Below are 20,583 nucleotides of genomic sequence, written 5' to 3'. Positions count from 1 at the left end.
TGCATGCAGTAAATGGAAAATATTTTAATTCTGCCAACATTATACAGTTAAGCAGGCTGTGAACACCCTGCAACCTGACAGCTTGGGACACCCCACCAGTTTAAAGAATGCTCTGGTCTGGACCGATGAAGAGATTTGCTGTCAATGAAATGGCAGAAAGTGCTCAGTGTTTGCAGAACAGAAGCCACTGGGAGGAAAGCAGCAAAAATAAACTAAGCTCGCAAACCAACCTCCTTTGTCTTTCTATCTGATAAAGGGATAAAAATCAGTAATTTTCTGTAGAATATTGTAAAATAAGTATTTTTTTTAAACCCTGATGTAGAATTACACAATATGCTAATTAAATGGAGCCACAATTCTATGCATAAACTCTTTACAAATGAATAATTCATGATCATGAGGTCTATTATAAATATGGTAACTTCTAAATCCTGGAACCATCATTCAGAAACTGCCCTATTTTCTCACTAATTGTAATCTCTTCTCAACCACCATCTACTGTCTGTCAGAATTTTCTTAATGCTCGATATAAAATAGAAAACAAACAGTGTCTATCTGCTGCTGGTTAACTCCTTTTTCATAAATGAAAAGGTACCTAAAATCCTGACCCAAATTAGGAGTCAGTTTTAGCTCAGAACACTGATCATACCGAACCAAATTTGAAATTTTAGAGGGATACTAGCACAAGTGTGCCCGTTGGGCCCGTCCTCGTAGGGTTTCCATTGTAAACGGGAGGGGGAGGGAGGGAGGAGGGAGGTGTGGAGGGAGGAGGGGAGGGAGGGGGGGACTGAGAGGACCTATTTCTCTTGGCGAAAGATCAATAATTTGGAGTAGCTTTTAGATAAAGTTGACTCTACATCGATAAGGTGCTGAAGGAGAATAAAGCTACTGTTGTCAGTTTATAGACTGGGTAACTTATTTTAGTAACTACCCAGAAATTTCTGATCTAAATGTTAATTTCCAAATTTCCAGTATTGAAAATAAAATCTGTTATGTTTATGTTTATTTCTCTTAAATTACAACATTGGATTCTAGTATCAGGCTAGTATATACAAGGGAGATAACATGTTCTGATTAACATGTGATTAACCATAGCAATGATTGAAGTTTGCAATGTGTGGGCATCTTTCATGTTTCCATTCGCTTATTTAAAATAATAAACAAAGGTAATTTATTCATATAATTTTAAAAATCTTGCATTGAATGATGCCACATTGATTGGTATGGATTTCCCTGCAGAAATAGATACTGACTGTCTCTCGGAAAGCATTTGAGTAACATAGAGTCATGTGGCATGGAAACAGGCTCTTTGGCCCAATTTGTCCCTGCCCAGCAAGATACCCCATCTATGCTAGTCCCACTTGCCCACAATTGACCCATATTCTTCAAAATCATTCCAATCCATGTTCCTGTTCTTTAAATATTATAGTACCTGCCTCAACTATCTTCTCTGGCAGCTCATTCCATATACCCACAACCTGTGTGAAATGCAATACAAAGGACCATTGGTCACATACTACAATTCTTAAAGTGGCACAAACTCATTTTACATTTGTTATATGTAAATTTTCTCATGTTTAAATTAATCTGTAGTTTTGACCGGGGAGTAATTTGAATATTTGGGTGTTTTCCTTAGTAATTTAGTCCAGGACCTAGAGAGATAGTGGAGGATGTTATGAGATGATTTAGTTCACTGCAAGCTGAACTCGTGAAAGTGGTGCATGTTTTATTAATTCAGAAAAGATGTGCTCAAAATCGTGAGATTGGTCAAATAAAAGAATTATTTCTGCTGTATGGAGATGGTAATTAAGGATATTGCGTTGAGATTGTTGAGGAAGATATAGAGAGATGTTTCTGATATTAGAACGTAGAATGGTAGAGCACAGAAATAGGCCCTTTGGCCCACAATGTCCATGCCGAACATAATGCCAAGTTAAATTCATCTCCTCTGCCTGCATGTGATCCATATCCCTCCATTTCTATGTGTTGATCCAAAAGCCTCTTAAATTGTTACGATCTATCTGCCTCCTCCACCACCACCCCTGGCAGCATGTTGCAGGCACACACCACCCCCTCAGTAAAAAAACTTCACCTGCACATTTCCTTTACACTTTGCAACTCTCACCTTGAAGCTTTGCCCTCTCACTTTTTACATTTCCACTCTGGGAAAATGGTTCTGACAGTCCATAATTCTGCCTCTCATAATTTGATTGCTTTCTCCCTAGAAAATTGGTGAGTGCAAAATCCATAACCATAAATTTCAAATGGATGGATGTCTAACATCAACAATAAAAATGGGTTCTTGGAATGGGTTACTGGAATGTCACGTTGCAAGACTTTGGTTGAGAGTTGATATTTCCCCGGTGTGGGACAAATAAAGGAATATATTATATCTTCTTCAGATACCCAAGGATGTTAACACGTCTTTTCGCAGAGCTATTGCCATTGGAGAAATGCTGAGAGTAATGTTTTTCGGCAGCTGGTGACGTTTTAAGCTCATTATTATGAGTAATTTTCACGCCTAATGATTTATATCAGCCGGTCTGTCTCCTGTCACCTTTACACATTAAACATGCTTCAGTTGGTACAAGCATTTTGTGGTTTGGTGCTGAACCCGGAGAGACATAGAACCACGACTATTACCGAAAGAAAATGTTGGGCTTCGAGGAGCGGGGAAGAGATCTCCAATTTGCATTCACCAATTTCTAGAGTGGATCTGAAAGGCGGTGATTTAATGTAGGTGCTTTTTGTTTCCCGCCGGATGAGATGAACGGCGGGACACGCTGCCAGGAACAATTGTGGGCGCAGTGGTTCTTCCACCGGACAGGATGGAGGGCGGGACGGCGAGGGAGATGGCGGCGGCGGCGGCGGCGGCTAAGACTCTGAGTGCGTTGGCTTCAGACGGCGAGGAGGTCGCCTGGAAGGACGAGGAGATGTGCGTAGTGGGCATATTCGGAAAGACGTCGGAGCTGAGCGCAGAGAAGTACGCCATCGTCAACACGCTGTGCGACAAGCCGGTCTTCCCCTTGTACCCGTCACTTGTCAATGACCATCACCAGGGTAACAACATGCTGCAGTGCTACTACAACCAGGACAGCAAGGTCCTCTACTTGTTACTTACCGCCGTCTGCGACAACCACCAGTTGCTGCAGGCCTGCAGGGCCTTGGCAGACGACGTCTCCCATGCCGATGCCCACGAGTACTGGAAAGGAGAAGAGAAGCTCCACTGCATCCACCTGCTCTACCTCTTCTCCATCTCACATATCCTCCTCTTGGTCCACCCCACCTGTTCCTTTGACATCACTTACGATCGTCTCTTCCGAGCTTTGGACAGCCTCAGGCAAAAGGTCCTCCCCTATCTAAAGAGCACGATTAAGGATTGTCCGGTAGGGAAGGAATGGAGATTGAATTGTAGACCCTGCCCTCCAAGGCTGCTCTTTGTTTTCCAGCTGAATGGAGCTTTGAAGGTCGAACCCAAGTGTCTAGACCCTTCTAATCTGGATAAACCCAAAAAGCACTCTCCCAAAAGGAGACTCCAGCATGCCTTGGAGGATCAGATTTACAGAATTTTCAGAAAGAGCAGAGTGCTGACCAACCAGAGTATTAACTGTCTGTTTACTGTTCCTGCCAACCAAGCATTTGTTTATGTAGTGGCTGGGCAGGGGGATGATCCCATCAGTATGCTGATTGGGCAACTGAAGAACAACTGTGCCATCAGGGAGCATGAATCCCTCCCGGTTCCTGGGTCACGACGTTATCAGATGATGAAGCACGTCCGCCAGCCATCTTTCATACTGGAAAGCAGCCTCAACAGCTCCAGCGGGCAGCTGGTGGATTGCACGTTGAAGGAATTTCTGTGGCAACACGTGGATCTGGTTCTGACTAAAAAAGGTTTTGAGGATAGTGTCGGGAGGAATCCACAGCCATCACATTTTGAGCTTCCTGCCTACAAAAACTGGCTGGCTGTAGCCTCAAAACTCTATGAGGTGATGATTAACTGGAGGGAGGACGAGCTGGGATTTCTTTCTGGTGATCTTTCCTCTAAGATACAAGTACAGCTAAAAGGACTTGAAGGATTTTTAGATGCCGATAATAAGTTTTCTGAAAACCGCTGCCAAAAGGCCTTGCCTCTGGCTCACAGTGCCTATCAGTCTAACCTGCCTCACCATTACACAACGACTATCCACAAGAACCAGCTGGCACAGGCCCTCCGTGTTTATAGTCAGCATGCCCGTGGACCGGCCTTCCAGAAATATGCCATGCAGCTGCATGAAGATTGCTACAAGTTCTGGAGTAACGGGCACCAGTTGTGTGAAGAGAGAAGCTTAACGGATCAACATTGTGTTCACAAATTCCATCTATTGCCTAAACCAGGTGAGCCATAAATTACAGAGACACAGGGAACTGCAGATGCTGGAATCTTGAGCAAAACACAGTCCTGGAGGAGTTCAGCAGGTCAAACATCATGTCTGGAGGGAATGGATGTCGATCTTTCAGGTTGGAAGAAGGTTATGAACCGTTCCCTCCACAGATGCTGCCTGACCTGAGTTCCTCCAACACTTTGTTTTGATTCATAGATTAGGAGGCTTTCATCTTGGCTTGGGTTGGAACATTTAGGGGAAAGGAGGAAAATGCCAAAATACATATAAATACAATTGCCCCCTCCCATCGTTGTGAGATTGCACTTCCATATTTATACACCTGAGAGTATGTAAAATGTACCAACAATTCTACCTCTGCATCAGATTATCATCAGAATTCCAATAGAATAATTGCATACGAGGAGTTTTTAACACTGGAAAACAACAAAGTCTGTGTTTTCATTGAGAGTTGGATCAGATAGCTGCAGTGAACACTAATCCTAATTAGACTTCCAGGTCCATTAATTTTCAAACTGTTCATGAATAAGGAATAGACTATAAGAATATAAGAAATATAATCAGAAGTGAGCAACATGGCACCTCATGTTCGCTGTTGCATTAAATAAGACCATGCTTGATCCTCAACACTGAGTCGAGTTTTGATTTTCATAAATTCCACAATCTATTGATCGCAGCAATGGATATGTTCCACAATTGAGCATACAGAGCTCTCTCGAGTATCCACAACTCCGTGTGGTTTCTCTTAATCTCACTTCGAAATAGATGGCCCCTTCTCCTGAGTGTAGTTCGAGTCTCCCAAGGCAAAGGAAATAACCCATTATCATCCACCCTATAAATACTCCTCGGTTTTGTGCTTCAAAGAATTTGCCTCATTTATCTAAACTCCAATTTTACTCATACTCACCTTGGGATAAGAATTATCTCATCACTCAAAGTTGATGTAATAATTCTTCATTGCATTTGTTCCAAGGCAAGTATATTTATCCTTGGTTATTGAGACCAAAGGAAAGTATAAGCAAATAGCCATGGATCATATCAGACGTAAGTCGAGGGAGGAAATTTTAAGTTTGTACAGTTCTTGCTCAGATCTTCTCAATGAAAGTTGCCTTCTTTTTCCCTCTGAGAAATGTATTAATGTGTTTCGTTTCAGTTGTAATGTTTTTATTTTTATTTTTTGATATCTTCATCCTCTAACCCCGTGATCTCCCATTTCTCTTGTTTTTGCTCAAATGCCTATCCCTTGATTAATTAAATAATTTCTTGATCCTCTTTATCTGTCACTTTCCTACACTCCCTCTATGCATTGTCTTAGCAGCCTTCTGAGAGATGGGGGTTTGCATTTGCTCGTTAAAGTAGAACTGCTCTATAATTGCAGTAGAGTGGCTTCTCTTCTTGGAAACAGTAAGACTGTCTACATCAGCAAAAATCTGATACCCAATTTGTAATAATGAAGGGATGGATCCACATTGAAGTATTGTATATATTTCAATATACAGCCTATAAAGTATATATAGGCACAACCTATGATGTGCTTTAATGTAATAAAAAGGAACTGCAGATGCTAGTTAATTGCAAAGATAGACACAAAGTGATGGAGAAAATCAGTGGGTCAGGCAGCATCTCTTGAGAAAAGGGTGATGTTTTGGGTCAGAACCCTTCTTCATACCTATGTTGTGCTTTATCATATCATCATATCATATATATACAGCCGGAAACAGGCCTTTTCGGCCCTCCAAGTCCGTGCCGCCCAGCGATCCCCATACATTAACACTATCCTACACCCACTAGGGACAATTTTTTTTAAACATTTACCCAGCCAATTAACCTACATACCTGTACGTCTTTGGGGTGTGGGAGGAAACCGAAGATCTCGGAGAAAACCCACGCAGGTCACGGGGAGAACGTACAAACTCCTTACAGTACAGCACCCGTAGTCAGGATCGAACCTGAGTCTCCGGCGCTGCATTCGCTGTAAAGCAGCAACTCTACCGCTGCGCTACCATGCCGCTAAAGATGATAAACTGGTAATAGAGGATGAGCCCAAGAAAAAAACCCTTTATTTTACAGTTACTGCCAAACAAGAGAGTTTGTAGTCTAATTGTTCTAATGCTCAACTGGTATATATTGATTTGAATTCATGGTATTTATTCACAAAGTGCTGGAGTAACTCAGCAGGTCAGGCAGCATCTTGGGAGAGGAATGGTGACGTTTCGGGTCGAGACCCTTCTTCAGACTGATGTCAGGGGGGGGGCGGGACAAAGGAAGGATATAGGTGGAGATAGGAAGATAGAGGGAGATCTGGGAAGGAGGAAGGGAAGAGAGGGACAGAGGAACTATCTAAAGTTGGAGAAGTCGATGTTCATACCAAGGGGCTACAAACTGCCCAGGCGAAATATGAGGTGCTGTTTCTCCAATTTCCGGTGGGCCTCACTATGGCACTGGAGGAGGCCCATGACAGAAAGGTCAGACTGGGAATGGGAGGGGGAGTTGAAGTGCTCGGCCACCGGGAGATCAGTTTGGTTAATCAGATTTGAATTCATGGGCAGATTGAATTCAATAACTCTTACTTCATGGGCCCATATTGGGAAAATAAAGCATGCTGTAACATGTTGGTTAATCTTAAATGCCCATCAGTTACACGGTAATTTTTCAAGAAGGGGAACCTTCTGTTGCTCTGCCATCCAGGCAAATCCATTTGTGACTTCACAACCATGTGATCTTTTAGGCTAATTAGCTAGCTTATGAATTAGCCTGGTAAGTAAGCTTATGACATTAGCAAAGTGTTGTGGTAATGTGCAAAGTTTAAGTAGCTAAGCATAGTGTTCCTGATGTTAGTGTTCATACGGTACAAGGAGACACCAAGTCATGTCTGCATTTGACATTAATTATAGAGTAGAAGGTGTTGCTATCTCATCGTCCATACAAGGGAGACCAAGTCCAGAATCGTGCAAGTTTTACGGACCCCTGGTCGACTGGAAGAGCAGGCGCTGAAGGCTCGTCTAGTTACTAAACCTGAAGAGCAAGCGTAGGCGTTGATAATGAAGACAACAGAACAACAGAGATTAAAAGAAGCAGCAGAGCTATATTAAATGGACAAACAACATTGGACCTTTAGAGAGGCTGAGATCACCCACTCCACAAGGGGCAAATCCCAGAAACTTTCACCTGTATCCTTTGCACCAGGTATTTCCCACAGAATGTTTTTAATGAGTTTAATGTTTTTAATGAGATGCCCCACACATCTCCTTTAAACTTTCTCCCTCTCACCTTAAAGCTGTGCCCTGTAGTCCTTGACATTTCCACCCTGGGATAAAGGTTCTGTCTTTTCTTTCTGCTTCTCTGATTTATCACCTTTTAATTGGCCACATTCAGCCATTTGACCAAATTACCCTGGCATCTCATCCTGGCAGCAGGAATGGCCACAGCCTATCATTGATATTGCCTTGATCCTATCTGTTTACCTCCTGCCACCACCACTTCTTAAAACAACGATTTAAAATCTATTTTCGAGTTCTGATGATAGGTTTTTGATCTGAAACATTAACTTTCTCTCTCCACAGATGCTGCTTGATCTGCTGAGTGTCAACGGCATCTTCTGTTTTTTCTTACCTTAACTTTCTCTGCTCAGAGGAAGATACTCTCATCCCTCCACAAATCCTCTATCCTGTTTCCATTGCTGTAACTTCCCATTGCAGTTTGCAGTTCCTGAACATTTGCCTGTATCGTTATTCTTGCAGAGCTTAAAAAAGCTTAACAAGGTTTCAAACAGATGTGGTGTGATATATGTGTGAGGAATGTCATCATTAACCTGGGTAGATTCTACTCGTCACCTATTTTGCAACCAGAGTGAAATATCTAATAGAAGACACGTTTATTGTGCATCCTGTGTATTTGCCACCCTTTCTTGCAGGAGAGAAACCTGAGCCTGATAGGAATCCACCCGTGCTGTATCACAACAGCCGTGCGCGTTCCACTAGTTCCTGCAACTGTGGTCGCAGGCAAGCCCCTCGTGATGATCCCTTCGACATCAAGTCAGCCAATTATGACTTCTACCAGGTATGGCAAGATTTTCTCTGAATTACAGGTGGACCCGGTGAGTTAAATGCGGGTAATATTTTTGTGGCCATTGTACTCGGAACATCTTTCTCCTATTGACTGCATCACTTTCTTTCTGGTTCCAGCAATAGAATGTAGAACACCACAGCTCAGGAACAGGCACTTCAGCCCACAATGTCCATGCTGTACATGATGCCAAGATAAACTAATCTCATCTGCCTGCACATAATACATAACCCTCCGTTTCCTGCAATTCCATGTACCTGTCTAAAAGCCTCTTAAACGCTACTATCACTTCTGCCTCCAACACCACCCCTGGCACATTCCAGGCATCCACCACTTGAAAGCTGTAAAAAAAAACTCCCACACATCAACAAATGGAAATGTAATTACAAATTTGGTGAACATTGACACGCCTGGTTTGCATGTTTGAGCTGAACTGCCTATTTGGTGTATAGATTTGCATGAAGAATAAAAAGCAAGACCTACATTTTCGCCTACAATGTCGCAGTGTACTTTTAGTTTTAAGTTATTGTCACTGTCATAAATGGGAAATGCATCTGGCAGCTGGTGAGAAGCAGAGTTCCACAAATAACAATGCAAAAATAACTAGGTCTGTTTGTTCAAGACATCAGTTGATTATTTATTCCCAGGATAATAGGAAGAACTGCCCTGCTCTCTTTTCAATAGTGCAGTGAAATTGAGTACATCTACTTGAAAGTGAGGACAAAGCCTCAGATTATCCTTAATGTGTTAAGAACATGACTTCGACTGTGTCCTAGATGCCTGGATGTTGTCTTAGGTTAGATTAGTTTATTGTCATAAACTAATCTAATATCAGGGCGCAATGAAACTCCTTGTTCACAGGAAGCTGATAGAGCACATGGTATATATGATAATAATAGATACAACAATAAATACCATGAATGCAAAACTGCAGAATGGTGTAGAGAATGTAGATGCACCAGAGAATGTAGAAATAGTGCAAAAAAAATTGTGCTGAAGTGCAATTACAGAATTACTAAATTAAGTAACATTAAGAGTAAGAGTACCTGATAGCACAACTGTGAAGGAAGTGAAAAATAGGTGATTGATTCATGAGTGTGATAGCAGTGGGCACAAAGTTGTTCTCTACCACACATCCCCTTCCTATCTAAAAGCCCTGCTGCAATGTTACTTAAGGCAATTCTGAGAGGCCAGAGAAGATGACACTGAAATGCAAAGTTTTGTCAAAAGTTGTAAGATCAAAATTATTAGCTGTAGACTTATAGTTACATTAAAAATATGTCAATATTTATGTGTTTTTTAACTTTGGATATAATTTCTGAGGTCTTTATATGACCACATGGCTTTTCACCAGGTACTCCGGTTTCCTCCCACATCCCAAAGACGTGCAGGTTTGTCAGTTAATTGGCCTATGTAAATCGTCCGGAGTTTGTCGCATAGTAGGATAACATAGAACTAATGTGTGCAGGTGATCGATGGTCACCATAGATGGTGGGCTGAAGGACCTGTTTCCATATTGCATCTCTAAACGAAAGAAGGTGCTTTTTTTTTGTCTTTTGTTATTAAAACAATAAAAAAACACACACAGCCCATTGTATAAGTAGGATGTGCTCAATGATTCGATGTGAACAAATATGACTTTCCTTTTTCAAAACAATTCTCTGCAGCTTCTGGATGAGAAATGTTGCGGGAAGCTCGAACGCTTCTACTTCCCGATCTTCCAGCCCAGCACCCCCGATCCAGCTCCAGCCAAGAACGATTCAACCGCGTCCACTCTCCCCCCACAGGAGGGCGAAGGAGAGAAAATGAAAGAGAAAGAGGCCCAGACTCAGGGCGAGAGCACCAGTCTCAGTTTGGCACTTAGTCTTGGACAGTCCATAGACAGTCTGGGCACATTTCCCCCTGATCCTCATGCAGGAGGTGATAACCCTGATGCTCATGGTCAGGGGGGTGAAGCTAAACCAGAGAAGAGGCCCAGCGTTGTCGATCGGCAGGTCTCAACAGTGGAGTACCTTCCTGGAATGTTAAATTCTAGCTGCCCAAAGGGACTTTTGCCTAAATTTTCCAGTTGGTCCTTGATCAAACTTGGCCCTTCCAAAGCTTACAATTTTCACAGAGGCCTGGACCAGTGCGGCTTCATACCTGGGACAAACTATCTGATGCCATGGGACATCGTCATAAAGACCAGGTCTGACGATGAGGTGGACATGGACAGCAATTCTTGGCCAGCCCCCAACAAGTCTGTGCCGGTCAAGCGCGCCAGCACTGCGATCGGCCGAGGTAGACGCAGGGATGACATTGCTCGGGCATTTGTTGGCTTTGAGTACGAAGACTCTCGCGGCCGCAGGTTTATGTGCTCGGGTCCGGAAAAGATCATGAAGGTAATGGGGAGTGGGCCAAAGGAATCTGCCATCAAAGCCCTCTCCTCGGACATGCCCCTGTACATTCTGTCTCCCTCCCAAGGCCGAGGACTTAAACCACATTATGCCCAGCTCATGAGGCTGTTTATTGTGGTTCCTGATGCTCCATTACAGATCATACTCACACCACAGGTAAGATTGCAACTCCTAATATGCTTTATCTATACACCACAGATTTGTTAGGCAACATTTTATCTGAAATTTAGCATAGTAAAAGAGGGGTGGAAATTCAAATCAGGTCAAATGTATAGTCATATGCACAAGTATGTTGAGTTCAATGTTCAATGAAAATGTTGCTTGCAGCAGCATCACAGGCACATAGACTCAGACAAAGACATAAATTGTACAAGACAGTGAAAAAGAAAAAGACTGCTCAAAAACAAGACATTTGTGCAAAATGCAATTAGAAGACTAGTCCGTGGTAGTACAAGAGCTAGGCTATAATGTTCCGTTGCTGAGGTAGGATTAGAGTTGTACAGGTCAGTTCACAAAAACGTGACGGTTGTTGGAAAATAGCTGTTCCCTGAAGTTGTCGTGGAGAGGATAGAAATGCTTGAAAGCACATACCGCCAGATTAAAAAACAGCTTCTTCCCTACTGTTATCCGCCTACTAATAGGTTTGGGTGTGTACTTGCAACCAATCTCAATGTGAAACTTTTTCTTTGTAACTGTAACACTCTAATGCTGTAACATTATATTTTAGACTCTGGTATGTTTTACTTTGCATGCCCTTTGTACTTGTACATGGCTTGATTGTACAATGATTGTTTATAGTATGATTTAACTAAACATAGCACAAAAAGTAAGGAAATTTGTGTTTGGTAGATTATTTATTTGTTGTAACAATGCTTCTTGGCAATAAATCTTATACCATTGGAAAGCCTGTTTATTTCCCTTTTAAATGGTGCCACATTTGTAAGGAACATGCATTTGTGGGATGAGCAGCAGAGCTGAGTATGTGGGTTGCGCCCATGAAAAATCTGCCAAATCTTCTCTGCCAATGCCAAACAGCTTATTCTGCCATTGACTCTTGTTCGGTGTTGTTTGGTGGATTGGATGATTGAAGTCTGAAGAAACAAGACATATTGGCAATTTAACAATTTATTCATTTAATAAACAGGAGCCTCAGTAGCGTGTGGAAGAACCATACACAGCCACAACAGCCTGGCACCTCCTCCTCATGCTGGTCACCAGCCTGGTCACACACTGTTGTGGGATGGCATCCCATTCTTCAACCAGCATTTGTCGCAAGTCAGCCAACGTGGTTGTGTTGGTCACTCTGGCACGAACAGCACGCCCAAGCTGATCCCACAAGTGTTCAATGGGGTTGAGGTCAGGACTGCTGGCAGGCCATTCCATCGTCTCCACTCCCAAATTCTGGAGGTAGTCTCTGAGAAACCCTGCTCTGTGGGGGCGAGCATTGTCATCTTGGAGGATAGAGTTCGGTCCCAGACTGTGGAGATATGGGATTGCCACTGGTTGCAGAATCTCATCTCGATATCTCTCTGCATTGAGATTGCCTCCAATGATGACAAGGCTCATTTTTCCAGTGAGGGAGATGCCGCCCCACACCATCACACTGCCTCCACCAAAAGATGTTACTCTATCGGTGCAGCAATCAGCATAGCGTTCTCCGCGTCTTCTACACTTTGACCCTATGATCCAACTGCCGTAGGCAGAATCTGGACTCATCGCTGAACATAACGTTCCTCCACATGTTCAGGTCCCAGTGCACGTGTTGCCGACAGCAGCGCAAACAGGCCTGACGGTGAAGGGCAGTCATGGCAGGCCTCCTGGCAGCCCTATGAGACCGGAGATCGGCTGCGTGCAGTCTGTTCCGAATTGTCTGGGCATATCATATCATATCATATATCTACAGCCGGAAACAGGCCTTTTCGGCCCTCCAAGTCCGTGCCGCCCAGTGATCCCCGTACATTAACACTATCCTACACCCACTAGGGACAATTTTTACATTTACCCAGCCAATTAACCTACATACCTGTACGTCTTTGGAGTGTGGGAGGAAACCGAAGATCTCGGAGAAAACCCACGCAGGTCACGGGGAGAACGTACAAACTCCTTACAGTGCAGCACCCGTAGTCAGGATCGAACCTGTGTCTCCGGCGCTGCATTCGCTGTAAAGCAGCAACTCTACCGCTGCGCTACCGTGCAGAGAGCTGTCGGCCATATCGTCCTGCAAACCTTGACTGCAAATCTGTAGAAGACAGCCTACGGTTCCTAAGTGCTGACAGGGTGAGGAAACGGTCTTCTTCGGGTGTCGTCTTCTTGGGACGCCCACTTCGCGGCCTGTCTCTGACATCCTCCCTTATATGGAACTTGGCCTTCACTTTGGAGATGGTACTAGGGCTCACTCCAAATAATGCCGCAACTTGGTTTTGCGGAACACCAGCTTGAAGTTGCCCTATCGCACGGGCCCTATCCAGATCAGTCAAACGTGGCATGCCGATTCTTGGAGCAGACACCTACTGACCACTGGAGCAGGGCCCATGCTCACAGATGCTGCCAATCAGGTACCAATCAGGCACCTGATTGTCAGCACCTGGGGGTACCAGAAGCTCAAAACAAGAGTCAATAGCAGCAGCAGAATAAGCTGTTTGGCATTGGCAGAGAAGATTTGGCAAATTTTTCATGGGCGCAACCCATATACTCAGCTCTGCTGCTCATCCCACAAATGCATGTTCCTTACAAATGTGGCACCATTTAAAAGGGAAATAAACAGGCTTTCCAACGGTATAAGATTTATTGCCAAGAAGCATTGTTACAACAAAGAAATAATCTACCAAACACAAATTTCCTTACTTTTTGTGCTATGTTTAGATAGCAAGCGAACAAAATGTTTTGCTGAAGATAGATACAAAAAGCTGGAGTAACTCAGCGGGTCAGACAGCATCTATGGAGAAAAGAAATAGGTGACGTTTTGGGTCGAGACCATTCTTCTACAGCTTTTTGCTGAATCTCTGGACACGTGACAATAATAACCCGATACCAATATTTAAGATGGAATGACAATCTACAAATATAACATTAATATGAAGTTCCAGAGAGGTTATTAAGCTTAATTGTGACATAGGATACCACGAAAATCTAACATGCACCTTGCCAGATGGGTAAGGCACATTGTAGGGTTTTTTTTTCCCATGGAATAGTTCATTAAAGTTGCAAAGCAGCTTTCTGTTTGGAGGAGAGAAGTAGACTGCAACTTCTGGATTTCCACTTTCAGCTCTGCATGTGTGAGATTAAAGTTGCTATCAGTTTAGTGTTGTACAAAGTTGACAATTTCATTGTCAGACCCACCTTAATGAGTTGCACCTCGGTGGAAAATATCACCAAGCAGCTGAGATAAATGACTGAAAACCGAAAATGACCTGTATCCTTGTTTCAACCTTGCAAATGGTTTAGAAAATCGACATTTACTGCAAAATGTGCAAGTGTATGTGTTAGTTTTTTCTATCTACAAGATTAATTTTTTATTTGCCTTGCAGGTTCAGCCTGGCCCCCCACCGTGCCCTGTGTTTTACCCTGAGAGACTGGAAATACCTGTGCCACCGGATGGACTCTGGGTGCTCCGTTTTCCTTATGCTTGTGTAACGGACCGTGGACCCTGCTTCCCCCCAAAAGAAAACCAGCCACTGATGAGTTACCGGGTGCAGCGAGGAATCCTTAAAGCTATCCCACAGTGATGATGCCTTAGTAACTATGCAATGCTTATCTCCTTTTCCAAAACGTTCTCTTTCCCCTCATCTGCCTTTCAACAGAGCGATACTTGATGGATCAAACGGTGAACTGCCGCAAAAAATTACGGTTGAATCATATCTTCTTGTGGCCATGAATCATTTTCTCACCTAACTAGCTATGTCGACAGAGTCAATTTGCAAAATCTGAGCATGCATTTTCTGACCACAAGTATTAAGGACCCCACTCAAACCAGACCCCCAAACAAGAGTCACTGTAGTACACTCAATGCTGTCTGGCCATGAAGATCCTAGTATAGTGTGATGTAATTTACTTTCAGGTAATCTTTCCTGCGGATGTTTTTTTCTTTTTGAGAGAAACCCCACTTTGTTTTCCGATTAAAATGCCCTCTCCCATTTATGTGTTTAATTATGACAGCAGTTATGGCTAATGATGTCTATAATATCAGTATGAACTGCAAAAGGGACTTGTTTATTCAAAGGTCTGTGGCTTTACTTAAGGATCCTGACAGTCTGACAATGGTTCATAACCTCTAAATCTCAACTATTCTTGAGTTTTCAGTGACAGATTCGCATCACTCTGGACTTTTTGCTAAGCCTTATCACACCATATAAAAATAGTCTTTGGTAGCACTGAGTCCTTACTTTGTATCTTCCTTTAAGTCTCGTGTTCTGAGATGTTGGAAGCAATTTTTGTCATCCATATTTACTTGATATCACTTTTTTAATGTTCTTAGAATATTTTTCTGATAGATGAGAATGAAATTTCTAGGCAAAGACTAGTTCATTTTGACTGTCACCATAATGCATCCTGTAGAGCATCTGACAAAGGTTTAACACCAATACAAGTCTTTACCACAGAATGAGCTTTAAGATATTTGAACTAAGATTTTGATTTGTGAAATTAATTGAAACTTGGCTCAGATGGTAAAACTTTGGTGTTTAACTAACCGCTGCTAAGTCACAATAATTTGACTAACTTTCCGAATGGAAACATATGGTATTGCAGATGCTGGAATCTTGAGCAAAACACAAAGTGCTGAAGAAACTCAGCGGGTCAGGCAGCATCTGAAGAGGGAATGGACAAGCGATGTTTCATGTCTTCAGTCTGAAGAAGGGTCCCGACCCAAAACATCACTTGTCCATTCCCTCCACAGATGCTGCCTGACCCGCTGATTTCCTCCAGCACTTTGTGTTTAGCTTGTTAAAATGTCCTCTTGATGACTTAATTCCTACATTATAAATCTAACATTAAAATACCCAGGAATAAGACTCAGTGTCAATAACCTTAACATTCCTGTGAAGTATCTTGGGATGTTTCATTAAAAGGTGTTAAAAGTGTCATACATGGCATGTTGTTACGATGAATTAAAAATAAAATATTGGAAACACAGCAGATGAGGTAGTATGTGTGGAAAGAGAAACAGGGTTAATGTTTCAGGTTACACAATACTTTTTTTTAAGGAAACTTTGTTTTGTAGAAATTTTCAGGGAAAGTTTAGGTTGATTTAACTTATGCAATGACAGTTATCATTAGCCTAGTTACAATCAGCAGATTTCTGGTTGTAGATAGTAGTCTTATTTATAAAAAGCAAATCGTAAACTGTCCTGAAAAGTGTATGCCTTTGAGTTTAGGGTCAATTACCTATTTTTAACTTTATAGCTACTTTCGTAGGTTGCACCTCATTTGAATATATCCAGCCTCACGCAATCCTGAGCGTTTGGCTAATCAAATGAACAGAACTTAACCTTGGATAATACCTTCAGCTGGAAGACCTAAGGAATGAATCCAAGGATTAAACAATTTCTTGAAGCAAATGGTGTTCTCGATATTGCCCAAACGGTGTTGAGCCCTGCAATAGTGTCCGGCCACTTAACATCAATTCCTCGTTACCTTATCTGCATGTCCACTCAGTGTTATCTTGTGATAAAATATTTTGGAACTACGTCATTTTTTTAAAGAGTTGCTCCTAAGTACTGCAAGACAACCAACTTACTGTTTAATATTTTAGAGTTTTATATTAAAAATTTAAAGTGATTCAGTTCAATCTAAAACCAGGATCTAAAACCAGGATCGTGAGTAAAATGGACTGTGAGGCATGAAGTTTGAGACAGCCATGATACACTGGAAAATCACATTAAAAGGTATGACATTAATGAAGCAATGGACATATTTTTAAGTACATAATTTAACAATATAGAAATAGGAGTATGATTCTTTCAAGGGGCAACAGAGTGGCACAGCTAGTAGAGCCACTGCCTCACAGCACCAGAGACCCTGGTTTGATCCTGACTTTGGGTGTTGTCTCAGTGGAGTTTGCGCATTCTCCCTGTCACTGTAGGGATTTCCTCTGGGTGCTCTGGTTTTCTGCGACATCCCAAAGATTGTGGGTTCCCAGGTTAAGTGGCCTCTGGCAATTGCTCCTAGTGTGTAAGGAGTAGATGCGAAAGGGGATAACATAAAACTAGTATGAGTGGGTTGGTATGGATTTAGTGGGTTGAGGAGCATGTTTCCATGCTGTATTTTTTAATCAATCATTCAAGCTACCTCCCCATTCATCAAGATTATAGATGATCTACCTCAGCAACATTAAGCCCCATATCCCCATATCTATTTCATTAATATCATTCTGTGTATTGAATGAACAGAATGAATAGCTTCCACAGATCGCCAGGGAAGACAACTATGATGTTCACCATCTGCTGAGTGGCGACATTATTTCTCATTCTGTCATAAATTATCTCCCACTTCTCAACGGATGCTTCCTAGATCCTCTGCCATTCTTGAACTAGCCCAGAGAATGTTCCCTACATTCTCGAGAGAGTGAATATATCCATCGAGAGAGTGAATACATCCATTCTTGTGCATGGAAACTAAAATTGTACACAATGCTACAGGTCTCATCTGTAAAATGTCACTAATGTGTTGGGAATGGATGTGAAAGGAGAATAATATTGAACGTGTGAAAAGGTAATCTATGGTCTGAGTAGACTTGGTGGGCCAAATGGCTTGCTTCCATGCTGTACCTCTAAACTAAAGTAATTAGAACAAATTTCTATCCCCTTAAGAAAAAAAATCCAGTGGCTGGTAGGAAAGCTAAAGATCTAGAGTAAAGGTTTCTAATGTTGCCAGAAAATGATAAGCCTGAGGACTGAGATATCTATCCCACTCTTGTCTCACAATTTAAAGATTATTTGTTTTCACTCTTTGCAAAAAATTAAACTGTTGGAGGAACTTAGCAAATTGGACAGCATCTGTGGAAGGAAATACACAGATGATGTTTTGGGTTAGGACCCTTCTTCCATTTCCCTCCACAGATACCACCAGACCAGCTAAATTGCTCCAGCTGTTTTTTTTTGCTCCAGATTCCAGCATCTGCATTCTCTTGTGTCTCCTTGCATTTATTTCACAGTTATCACCAAACATCTTCATCCTGAAAAATAACCTCGCCTGGTTCCACTTCTGGCCTTCAAGCCCCCTGTATCGCAATCCATCTTACCTCCTTTATATTAACTACCTTTCCTCTACACTGTGTCCTGATGTAGCACCAGGGCCCAAAATAGTGACCATCTCCTTGCCTCAATGATGCTGTTTAATCTGAATTCTTCCACCAAGTTTTTGTTCCCGATTCCAGCATCTGCAGAATATTGTCACTGAAAATATTTATTTTTCCATAGGTTCTGATTGTCTGAGTTTCTGCCATTTTCTGCTTTTTTTGTTGAAGAATATAGACATGATTGGGAAGTGCAGCAAAGATTCACCATATTGCTTCCTGGTCAGCTAGTAAATGTGTTGTATGCAGAGGATTGGACCTATACGATTTGAATTTTGAAGAATGAAAGGTAGATGTTGGGATAATGTTTATCCTGAGTGAAGGATGTAAAATATATAGTGTATCAGCCATAAAAACAGATGAAATGAAATTTCTTCCACCAAGGAATAAGGATCACAATCACTCGAACTGCATAGTGTGCTACAGATAGTAGAACCGCCGCCTCACAGCTTGAGAAACCAAGGTTCAATCTTGATCTGTGGATTGGTAGGTTAGTTGGCTGCCATCTAGTACCTCTCACCTACGTACTGGGAGCAGAATCTGGTTGGAGGCCATTGATGGGAATGTGGAGAGAATAAAATGAGTTAGAATACGATTACTATAAATGGTAAAGGACACAAAGTGCTGGAGTAACTCGGTGGATCAGGTAGCATCTCTGGAGAATGTGATATGTGATGTTTCGTTTAGGAGCCCTTCAGACTGATTGCGGGGCAGGCGGGCGGGGTGGAGAGATGAAAGGTAGACAAAATGCTGGAGTAACTCGGCGGGGAAGGCAGTATCTGGACGTTTTGGGTCGAGACACTTCAGATTGATGTTAGGGGAGTGGGCGGAACAGGAATAAAATGTAGTCGGAGACAGTAAGACTGGTGGGAGAACTGGGAAAGGGGAGGTGATGGAGAGAGAGGGAAAGGAAGGGCTACTTGAAGTTAGAGAAGTCAATGTACATACCGTTGGGGTGTAAACTACCCAAGCGAAGTATGAGGTGCTGTTCCTCCAATTTGCACTCTTGACAATGGAGGAGCCCAAGACAGAAAGGTCAGATTGGGAAGGGGAGGGGAGAGGGAGTTAAAGTGCTGAGCAACCGGAAGATCAGGTAGGTTTCGGCGGACTGAGCGGAGGTGTTCAGCGAAACGATCGCCGTGCCTGCGCTTGGTCTCGCTGATATACAGGACTGGACACCTGGAACAGTGGATGAGGTTGGAGGAGGTGCAAGTGCAAGCCTCACCTGAAAAAACCATCTGGGTCCTTGGACGGAGTCGAGGAGGGAGGTAAAGGGACAGGTATTGCATCTGCGGTTGCAGGGGAAAGTACCTGGGGAGGGGGCAGTTTGCGTAGGAAGGGACGAGTTGACCAGGGAGTTGCAGAGGGAACGGTCTCTGCGGAAAGCAGAAAGGAGTGGAAATGGGAAGATGTGGCTAGTAGTGGGATCCCGTTGGAGGTGACAAAAATATCGAAGGATTATGTGCTGTATACGACGGCTGATGGGGTGGAAGGTGAGGGCTTGTTACGATTGGGGGGAGTTGGAGCATGAACGGAGCTCGGGATATCGAGCCCAGTGAGAGCCTCATGAAAGCTGGGAGAGGGGAGAAGCAGATAATGGGTGGATGTGGGTAAGGGGCTGGGGTTGAAACAAATGCCAGAGATGAAAACTGAAGGTGTGACAGAATGATTGAAGAGTTAAAAATTGTGAAGCCAGCAGAAGAAATGGAGGGGGAGGAGACCCGCTGAGTTACTCCAGCACTTTGTGTCCTTTTGTGGAAACCAGCATCTGCAGTTCCTTGCCTCTGCAACTGTACCGATAGGTGAGATTATGGCGAATCTTGGGAATTCTCTGCACAGGAGGGCAGTGTCATATTCAGCATGGGGATATTGTTGAAAGTGTAAGAAATCTGGGAAGTGATGCAATTAAATATTATCCTTGACCCCATTGAAAAGTGGAGCAGGCTCGAGGACCCCATTGCCCTTCTCTATGGGCATCTTAGTCTGCATGGACAGGATGGGCCGAAGAACCAGCTTCTTTGCAGCACGGCTGAATACCGTTGCTATATGGATAAAGGACATGACTTCAGGAAGAAGATGAGAAATTACTTTAGTCAGAGGGTGGTGAATCTGTCGAATGAGAAGGCTGTGGAGACCAAGTCAATGGATATCTTTAAGGTGGTGATAGATTCTTGATTAGTAAGGGTATCAGGGGTTAGAGGGAGAAGGCAGGAGGATGGGGTCGAGAGGGGAAGATGGGATCAGCCATGATTGAATGGCGGGGAGTGGATTTGATGGGCCGAATGGCCTAATTCTGCTCCGATCACTTATGAACGTATCATTGATGCCGGCAGCCCCATGTGTGTGTGAGAGGGGGGTGGGGCGAGGCCGCGGGTGGGAGGTTGGAGGGCTTTGCCGCGCGAGAAGGGGGGGCGGGGCGGGTCGGGTCGGCTGCACGTGCGGGTGGTGGCGG

General features: G+C 43.1%; 1 protein-coding gene across 1 annotated transcript; it reads left to right on the top strand.

The window, feature by feature from the left end:
- Positions 1-2,754: 2,754 nt before the first annotated feature.
- On the top strand, positions 2,755-15,683 carry smg8 (SMG8 nonsense mediated mRNA decay factor). Its single transcript, XM_078422449.1, has 4 exons — positions 2,755-4,374; positions 8,293-8,438; positions 10,112-10,996; positions 14,368-15,683. The coding sequence occupies exons 1-4, from the start codon at positions 2,829-2,831 to the stop codon at positions 14,563-14,565; spliced, it is 2,775 nt and encodes a 924-aa protein (XP_078278575.1). The 5' UTR covers positions 2,755-2,828; the 3' UTR covers positions 14,566-15,683.
- Positions 15,684-20,583: the final 4,900 nt, after the last annotated feature.

Source organism: Rhinoraja longicauda, chromosome 26 (genome assembly GCF_053455715.1).
Source record: "Rhinoraja longicauda isolate Sanriku21f chromosome 26, sRhiLon1.1, whole genome shotgun sequence".
NCBI classification, from domain to species: Eukaryota; Metazoa; Chordata; class Chondrichthyes; order Rajiformes; family Arhynchobatidae; genus Rhinoraja; species Rhinoraja longicauda.
Note: the sequence above shows the minus strand (reverse complement) of the source record. Positions and strands in the feature narration are given on the sequence as shown.

Coding starts and splice junctions, on each gene's coding strand:
- smg8 (XM_078422449.1), top strand. CDS start 2,829: ATGGAGGGCGGGACGGCGAGGGAGATGGCGGCGGCGGCGGCGGCGGCT. Junction 8,439..10,111: donor CCAATTATGACTTCTACCAG/GTATGGCAAGAT, acceptor AATTCTCTGCAG/CTTCTGGATGAGAAATGTTG. Junction 10,997..14,367: donor AGATCATACTCACACCACAG/GTAAGATTGCAA, acceptor TTTGCCTTGCAG/GTTCAGCCTGGCCCCCCACC.